The sequence below is a fragment of the Cryptomeria japonica genome, chromosome 2 (assembly GCF_030272615.1).
Source record: "Cryptomeria japonica chromosome 2, Sugi_1.0, whole genome shotgun sequence".
Lineage (NCBI taxonomy): Eukaryota > Viridiplantae > Streptophyta > Pinopsida > Cupressales > Cupressaceae > Cryptomeria > Cryptomeria japonica.
This window is the reverse complement of record NC_081406.1, coordinates 94,123,001-94,132,806: the sequence shown is the minus strand read 5'-3', so window position 1 is coordinate 94,132,806 and position 9,806 is coordinate 94,123,001. Positions and strand designations below refer to the sequence as shown.

The window sequence follows — 9,806 nt, the reverse complement described above, 5'->3', positions numbered from 1 at the left end:
TACTTGTTGAATTCACTGGAAGTGAATTCCCCTCCTTGATTAGTTCTGAGACACTTGATCCTTTTACCACTTTCCTTTTCCACTAATGCTCTGAAAGCTTTGAATTTCCCAAAAGCTTCAGACTTGTCTTTCAAGAATGTGACCCACGTCATTCTTGAGCAGTCATCAATGAGAATCATGAAGTACCTATCACCCTGCACACTTCTAGTTTTCATAGGACCACATAAATTAGTATGCACAAGATCAAGCAAGTTGTCAGCAGTGAAAGATTTACCTTTAAAAGTTGAGGAAGACATTTTCCCCAATTGACATTCTCTGCACAAGGTATTATTCGGTTTGCTCAGCACCGGCAACCCTCTAACTGCCTTGATCTTACTAGCCTTCACAATGTTGTCAAAGTTCACATGGCAGAATCTCCTATGCCATATCCAGCTATCATCAAGCTTAGCCATAAGACATGTACTTATATTAGCATTTAGATGAAATAGGTTACCTTTAGTCTGCATGCCGGTGGCTACCAATTTACCATCTTTATCTTTGATTCTGAAAACTCCATTCTTGAATTGCAGAGTGAGTCCACTGTCATTTAACTGGGCAACACTTAGAAGGTTGTGTCTGAGACCATCAACCCAATACACATTGTCAGCACTACTCTTTCCATTCAAGGAGATGGACCCTCTGCCTTTGACCATGCATGGTGCATCATTGCCAAAGCGAACCACACCACCATCATACTCTTCTAATGATAGAAACTTGCTCCGGTCACCAGTCATATGGTGAGAGCAGCCATTGTCAATGATCCACTCATTGGAATCATCAAACCGAGAGACAAGAGCCTTCTTGTCTGTCACATCTTCCTTTACAGCAATGAACACAATGTCTTCATTCTCTTCATCTTCCGATTCCTCATCTGTGACACCTTCATCAACTGCCACAAAACAATTTCTCTGGTTTCCTCCTTTGAATTTCTTGAACCTTTCTGGTTTGTCCTTGTTGTCACTATTAGGATAGTTCATAGCAAGATGTCCTATCCGGTTGCAGGAGAAACATTTCAAAGGTAGCTTACCTTTGTATTTACCAGTTCCTTTTGGGAATCTCCTGGCTAGAAGAGCTTCAAATTCCATCAGAAACTCTTCATCCTTCATTTCTCTGTTCTGATTAGGTTCCCCACTAGTGCTAGCCTCTTTTCCTTTTCTGGATGGTATAGCAAAAGCTTTAAAAGCTGATTCTGACTTTTGAACACTACCATCAAAGCTATTCAGCTCATAGGCTGTCAACTTGGCTATGATGGAGTCCAAGGATGCCTTAGACTTGTCTATTGATCTCAGCTCCTGAATAGCAGCAACCCTTATTGCATAGACCGACAACAGGGATCTCAGGACTTTACTTACCATAGTGGAATCTTCTATTTTGCCACCTGCACTCTTTATTTCTCCAACAACTATTTTGATTCTTATTCCATACTGCTGAAAGGTCTCTCCTTCAACCATCCTCATGTCTTCAAACTTTCCTCTCAGGCTCTCTTCCTTAGCCTGTTTTACATGCTCATCACCACCATAGATATTTTCAAGAGCATCCCATACTTCTTTGGGATTTGCCTTGTCCTAAACATCAATAAACTCAATGTCAGATAGACTACTGATGAGGGCTTCCATGACTTGCCCATTTTCTTGTATCTCTCTCTTTTGATCATGGGTGAGAGTACCTGTAGGAACAACATATACATTTTCAACATAACTCTAGTGTTGAACACCCATGCTTTTGATGAATATCTTCATCCTGTCTTTCCATATACCAAAGTTTTCCCTGTTGAACTTTGGACCTTCCCTCTTCATCATTTGGCTAGGATATTTTCCTCAAGTGGTTAAGCTTACAACACAGAGGACTTGGAGTGCTCTGATACCAATTGATAACTCAATGATGAACCACTAGTACCAAATCGGTACTGAGAGGGGGGGGTGAATCAGTACAGACACAAATACAGTCCAAAACTGGTTTGATAGCAAACACTCACAATGACTGATAAACAAAGATACTGGTAAAATAGAGTGCAACCGATAACATCCAGTATAGCTCAGCCAGTCATGAACCAGTCACTCACTAAGCTTTTCTCTTAGCTCAATACCACATTATCATAATATTCACATGCATGAACTAGTTGACTTAACCATCAAATCTTCACAACAGGGAGTTCAATATGTTTTATAGACAGGCATAAAACATAGAACCTTCATGTGCATAATAGATAAAACAAAGCATCACAAGACAAAAGCATTTCACATGACACACATATTTTTCACGTGGAAACCCAATTGGGAAAAACCACGGTGGGGATGAATACCCACAAGCTGCTTTTTGAACTCTTTAGAAGTCCGCTCTGTTAGGAGCCTTGTCCGGTTAAGAACATTACAATAGGTTCTGGTAGGAACCAATCCTGTTAGGGATCACTCAGTTAAGGGTTAAACCCGGTAGGGTCACCTTGTTAGAGGATTTTAAGAACTCAATAGCTGAAAGGATCTCCTAAGCTTCTCTAGCTTCTCAGAACTCATTAGCTTCGAGTTACCCGGTTAAGGGATTTACAGCAAGCCGGTTAAGACCACCCAATTTAAGGGATTTTGAATCAAGCCTGTTAAGGCTACCCTGTTAGGGGATTTTACAACTGTTGAAGTGGTTAGAGATCAACAGGTATTGCAATGATCTGTTAACAACACTTAATACTAATACAGATCCGTTTAGGCTCCTCTTTTCCTTCTGCACATTCACTTTGCAGGTATCTCTTCTCTCCTATGGTCTGGCAACAATCTTGTATCACTTTCGTTGGATACACACAACTTTTGCCAACAACTTTAGACAGAATCCTAACATCGACCTTATAGGGAACATATAGGTCGGTAGCAAAAACCTTAAACCCTAAACCTGTTAGGTTGAGCAATTCAAACGGTTCGATCCTGACCGTTGAAACATATTGCATTAAATGCACCAGTCTTGATTCGATCTCAAGACATTCTCCATCATCCATTATCCACCATTTTCATGGCGGCTGATAACCCATCACGCGTTATCACCATTTGATAGACTTCGCACATTCCCGAGGTAGATAGGAATAGTCTTCTTCATGCAAGATCCTTCACGCGCACAGAGCTTACGTGGCAACACGATCTGTCCTCCATCATATTGCTAACTCATCACACAAAGATCACCGATTGAGTCACACAGACTTGAGATACTCCAACCGAAAACCCCGAAGTGGAAGCTGCCTTACCAACCGGTAGTCATACAGTTCTTCCATGTGCCGGTTCCCATAACTGCATGCCGGTTCACTTTGAACAAATGTGCCGCTTTACTTTGATATACCGGTTCACACATATGCTGGTACCTCTTTCTTCACTTATCTCATGTGCCGGTTCACACTATGTCTCATATTGACATCAATGACAACATACAATATCATTATGTCTTCATGCTAGTTTACATAAGGCTCATGCCGGTTCACATAATGCTAACAGACTTTGAGTAGCATACATGGACCATTTGTATTGGTCCATGTGTCTCTTAAAATTATCTATGAGGGTATTTGTGGTAGACAAAAGCCTGATATACACCATATTCTACCCAACAACTCACATCCATAGTTTCAATGTGCTCTAGAGCCATGCATCATTACCCATTCATGTTGAGAAGTTTTATTAAGTCTATAAAGTCATGTTTCCATATCTATTTAACTTATTTTTTCCTAGGTTATAGTTTCAAGTTAACTAGAATTCTAAATGTTTCTCACATTTAAGTTTTTAATAGTTTAAAATTTGGAGACTTACCAAACCTACACTAACTTGTGAAATCATATTGAGTGTCAATTTAAAAGTTTGGAGTGGTCACGATTTTCTATGGTACCTATATATGTTGGACCCAAGATCAATTATATGTAATGCTTTTCTTGGTAAGTTGTGCCTAGTTCTTTTCATTTTGGATCTCGATGATTATGAAAACTATATCACCTTATGCCCTACAATTTAGTAGGTAATTCAAATCAATAACATTTTTATGTCGGGGCTCACTTGGTGGATTTAAGAGTATTACCATGGATTTTTGTGGGTAGGTTACATCCAAAGTCTCAATGCTTTAACATCTAAAGGGCACCACATGCCCTATGAATTCTGATTGAGTAACATTTTCAATTCTAATGACATCATTTTTTAAATTCTAATTAATTATTTATTTATGGTCATTCATGTGGATCTTATAGGAAGTATGTAGTAAAGGAATAAAATTTTGAAAGTGATTGTTATTGGTCCTTCAAACCCTACTACAATATTAAGATTGAATATACATATGTGTATTAGAGGTGTAGTGTATGTCTATGTTCGACAAAAAATTGATGCAGGAGCATTCGGGTGCACAGATGATCTTGCACAACCAAAAATAAATGTATCGTTTATTTAATTAGTTTTTTTTATTTTATTTTGATTTTACATGCTTGATATTATACTCTCAATTTATCTCCCAACTCTCAAATTTTGATTACTAATTTTTAGGAGGTCAAATGTTCAATAAATCAAAGTTGTTCCTTTACAAGTTTTAATGTTTGATTTTTTCTTATGGACTAGAAAAATTCATGCCAAGTTTGGAAAAGGATCATTAACTAAAGCCTTATGTAACTATTTTTTTTCCTTATGACATTTGTCATTTTGTGCTAGAAGGAAACCCTAGGCACCTAGTAGAGGAAGTTGTTGGATTCACCTAAATTGACAATTTTTAGCAAAGATTTCAAATAATATTGCTTGGTAATGAATGTAGAGGGAAAAGGGTGGATTACCATGTCTAAATAGGGCTAAGAAAAATAATTTTGATTGAAGGTTTTGTAGCATAAATAAAACTACACCTAAGATGCAAGAAAGAAGAAAAAAATGAAGTTTATGCAGGGAAATGAAGAAAAAAATGAAGCAAGAAGCTTCCTTGGAATCTATGAGGGTTGTATGTTTGAAAATTAGAGCTATTAAACATTTTATGTAGCTATTTTTTATGCTTCAAGATCATATTTGTAGGGGTTATTTAATTAATGAAGTTTGTTTTAGGTTTCAGTGCATGTGTGTTTGTTGTTTTTCTTGTAAATTGTTTAACATAAAAGGAGAATTAGTTTAAATTCAAATAAAATTTATTCAAAAGTTTGTTGCATTGCTCATTTTTTCTCATTCCTATGATTTAAATTATTAATAAGTTTGAAAAGTTAAAGACTTTGTGATTTTAGATGTAGAATTTCTTGGTGCCCACATGAGGAATTCCAAATTAAAGAATGTATGGTTGCAAATGTTGAAGTTAATTTTGACATGCTTGGTTCAGATTTATGGTGAAAGATTTGTCTTTGTTAAGCATTTGCGAGTTTTGAGAAAGTAGAATGAGTTGATATTGCCTACAAAATGCAGGGATTCGTGAGTTTTTCTGAGGTTTTGGTTTGAGATTTAGAATATTTTTTCTAGTAGAAAAATGATGATCTACTTATATTTATGTAAATAAAGGTGGTATCTTCTCTTGTAAAAGCTTTTAGATAAAAAATAAGCTATTTGTAGGTTCAAAAATATTTCCCAAAAAGTGTCTTGTCAAATTTTTTGAGCATATTTTCTAAGTTACATGAGTTTAATTTGTGGGGCTATAAAGATCAAATCTCCTTCTCGGAGCCCTGGCCTTTGGTTTACATCACAATGGTGGTAGAATCTTAGTTTAAATGATATTGAATGAAGGGATGCCACATGGAATCTAGATTGGTAACAATAGTTAGACTAATTGTTTCTAAGTATCCCTCACAAGATGGTCCCAAGAATTATAATAAATGAACATGGTAGAGTGGTAATAAAATACAAGCAAGTTGTAGAGGACACAATAGTCTTTGATTGATTTGGATGTGAGTACTTCGTATCAAGAAGTCAATTATGATGGTTGGGGTGACTAGTATCTCTATAAAGGGTGTCCATGAAGATTTAGACTATCTACCTTTGACCATGTGTTTATTGTTGTCATATAAATATATAGTATAGTTATTGCTCAAGGTAAGAATTCTCTAGATAGCTAGTTGTAGGAAAATCATGTGAATACTAGATTAATAGGGGTAAAGTCTAAACCCCATCATTGTATATAGCTAAATTAGTTTGTTTGATAGAGATGAAACAAGGTCCTTGGGCATATAATATGATTTTTCTCTAGGTCTTTATGTTCTTTGTAGTTGTGTTGTTCTCCATGCCATGTTCTAGGTCAATCAAAATTTGAAATTCCTTGTGGATATGATTTGTGAGCTAATTTTTTCCCTAAAGGTTTATGGGATATACTACATTTAGAGTAGACTTAGATGTGTTAGTTTCATGCGCCTTATGTGATCAAGTATGTAGGAGCCAATATTCTTCTAATTTCATGTGTTTCATAATTGTCATGAATTCATTGCTAGAATACGATTGTTAATATGGGAGTTTAAAAATCAAATCAGATAGCCACTAGAATGTTAATGCATGTAGGATTTGCATGTGCCATGGTCTTGTGAATTCTAGGGAAAATATGTAATATTATAAATACTTTTTTTCTCTAAATTTGAAGGGGTTAGTTATTTATCCATCTAGGTAAAGGGATATGTTTGGATATATTATTTGATATCATTTGATGCAAGTCTATATTTGTAAGGGCTCATAATATCTAGTACCATCCTTAGGAATGCGTAATCATGCAAAAGGGGTCCATGATTGGTGCATCTAGGATTATCAAGGGCATTTCAAGATATTTCATGAGTATGGCATGTAATCTCTCTAGCCACATTTGTTGGCTTGTTTATGCTATTTGATTAGTTAGTTTAATAGAACTATAAAATTATTACAAAGGCTTTGATTCATACCAGTGCTCCCAGTCCAACCTTGCCATTGTTTCCCATATGATATGTGCCAATCTTGATGTACAAGATCAAATATTTAATAAAATTTAAATATGTATTTGTTCTCAATAGTGAAGGAATATATTAGGTTCTACTCAATCTTATAACTTATTGTTACAACTAGTATTAAATCACACACAAGATATATACTGACTAGTATATATGTAATTGCAATAGTGTAGATTATAGTTTTACACGTGTAGGAAAGACACAAAGGGGTTCATATAAATGGACCTAAAAATATAATTTTATTATTTTATCCAGATATAGTTTTGTTATCATCTAATTAATTAGAGGTCTTGCAGGTCAAATGTAACAACCAATCTGCCATGAACTTAGTGACAATTATTAGGAGTTCGTTATACATTGGGTATGATTGTTGAAAGTTTAAATTTTATTCTATATTTCTCTTTAATTATCTTATTTGAAGATCTTTAAGAACATTATCCTAGGTTTAGTAAAGCCTAAAGTGGATGGGAATTACATACTCTTCTTAATTGGTCCTCAACAATTTCCCGTATAATCATGAGTTTTAGTTGATTGATCCTAAGTTAACATCCCCTAGCCTTGAGTATCAATTTTCACTCTGGGGCTTTGAGATAAACAACTTAAACTACCAATAGGGAAGTAGGATTAGAGAGAGCGATGTTGATACCATAGAGAATGTGTTGTTATATGGTCTTGGTGATAAAATTGGGTGCCAACCTTGAAGATGGTAGTGCATTGATTGTTTTTCCTTAGGTACATTACATAATGGTGCCAAAGGTGGTTAGGAAGCTTTTAGGAAGTTTTCCCTAATTTTTTATTCTTTTATTTATAAATAGGAGTCCTGGGATTAAGGTAATTCATATCTTGTACTCGTTCATTGTAAGTGAATCTTGGAGTAAGCACTTAGAGGCTTGAGTTGATTTTTGAGAAGTGCTTGAGAAGCATGGAGTGAGATATATGACTCTCCTTTATCCTTGAATTAGTCTTAAAGGGATAGCAACAATGACTACTCATTATTGTATAGAAGGCAATATCTTGCATGGTTTCTTTCTTGGTCGAGAGCATTAGTTTCCATGTTAAAACTTAGAGCTTGATATTGCATTGCAATTATTTTTTTGTTTTTAAGTACAATGGTTTTGGTGCTTTGGTGGTTAATTTTTCAAAGGGTTTTCCCAAGGTATATTGGTCTCTTTCCCTCTTGTGTGGTTGTACTTTCTTTCATTCTTGTTATGTGGTGGTATATTGGAATGCTACTATAGATAAAGGATAACACACTGACATCTTTCCTCATAGGATTAATGGAGGATATTATTTTGTGTTAGGGTTAATGTAAAAAATTATTCATATTTCCTTTCATTTTGGTATTAAGAGTTTTGCTTTTGAGCTTTGCTACTGGTAGTGTAGGTGTATTTCCTTTCCAACTTTAGGCTTGCCTTGATTTCCTCAATCATAAAAAATGTTCTCGTGCTTTTCTGTTTGCATGTGGCAAGGACAATTACTTCCTTGTCTCAAATCACATAAGAATATGAATTTAATGACTAAATAAATGATAAAAAAAACAACACTCTCAAACATGCAAGATGCCCTATATACTCATGTAATGTAGATATTCTAGTAGTATTTTCTTGACAATACATGCAAATAATAAATAGAACTCTAGAATGTCACTAGAAGATGTTTAGTTCTAGCATGCTTAAAATGAATTATGATTAACATTTTAAATACAACACCAAAGGTCACATGAGATCCTTTTACGCCTAGAGTCAACAAATAATGTTCATAATGATAGGTAAAATTAAGATTTGAAGTGCAAAAGCAAGCAGATCATTTCTACAAGTGTTGAAGTGATTGAAATCATTTTTACGATCGCATATTTGATTCGAAGTACAAAAGAGATAGAATTCAAGATAAAAAGTGACCCTTAAATATGATTATACATAAAAGTTGAATAAAACTTATGCTCTGTACCCCCTTTACACCTATTATTATATAAAAAATCACTCAAATGAACATGAACTCAACATATTAAAAAAGACACTATATACAATTTTCTCCATCACAAAACTAAAATAAAACTATTACCATTTGACCTATATACCCCATGACACAAGCATTCGAAAAGTGTATTGGGGCCATCATTAGGTCTATAACCCCACAACACCCCAACACAAGCATTTGATCACAAGATAATCACATTCCAAGTGTGAGGACTAAAATGTACATCTAAATCATTTCCACATCACATGGATTTAACATCTGATAGATTTCTGAACCTTTTCTTCACGTGCCTCGCGTGCTCATGGCGGCCCGGGCAGGGGCTCGACAAATCGGGCAGGTCGACTGCGACTCAAACCACCTGTCGATGCAGTCGACATGAAAGCTGTGATTACACGCAGGCAGAATTCTTCCCTTCTCTTCCTCCTCAAATTCACTCAAACAAACCGCACATTCAAGCCCTTGATCACTGTAGTTCTTACACTCGTACACAAACACAGGAAAACTTTCTGCAACTGGTTTTCGATCTGGTGAAAGAGGATTCCCGACGGATTGTCGATCGCTATGAAATGACAATCGACGAAGGCAGAATCGTCTGAAACAGAGTACGAAAACTGTAATGGCAATCATTAAGAGAAGCACTGTGAAAACAATCGCAGAAGCCCCAAATACTGTATTATCCGCAGCCAGAGCCGTCTTGGAATCTATTAATGCCGAATGCCCCGTGTTATGATCATCCCTGTTCTGCGCAGGAGGAGAAGAAGACATCAATGGCGAATGCTCTGTATTACGATCCTCCCTGTTCTGCCCAGAAGGAGGAGAAGCCATTATTGCCGAATGCTCTGTAGTATGCTCATTTCTGTTCTGCCCAGGAGGAGGAGAAGCCGACATTAATGCCGAATGCTCTGTATTATGC

The 9,806-nt window shown here is 35.9% G+C and overlaps 1 protein-coding gene across 1 annotated transcript in view; it reads right to left on the bottom strand.

Annotated features, from left to right (window-relative positions):
- Positions 1 to 8,848: 8,848 nt before the first annotated feature.
- The window catches only part of LOC131028238 (RING-H2 finger protein ATL5-like), a 1,130-nt gene continuing 172 nt past the window's right edge, over positions 8,849 to 9,806 (bottom strand). Inside the window, exon 1 of the mRNA XM_057958484.2 lies at positions 8,849 to 9,806. This exon is cut by the window's right edge and continues 172 nt beyond it. Within this exon, the coding sequence (XP_057814467.2) occupies positions 9,176 to 9,806 (631 nt within the window). The 3' untranslated portion in view covers positions 8,849 to 9,175.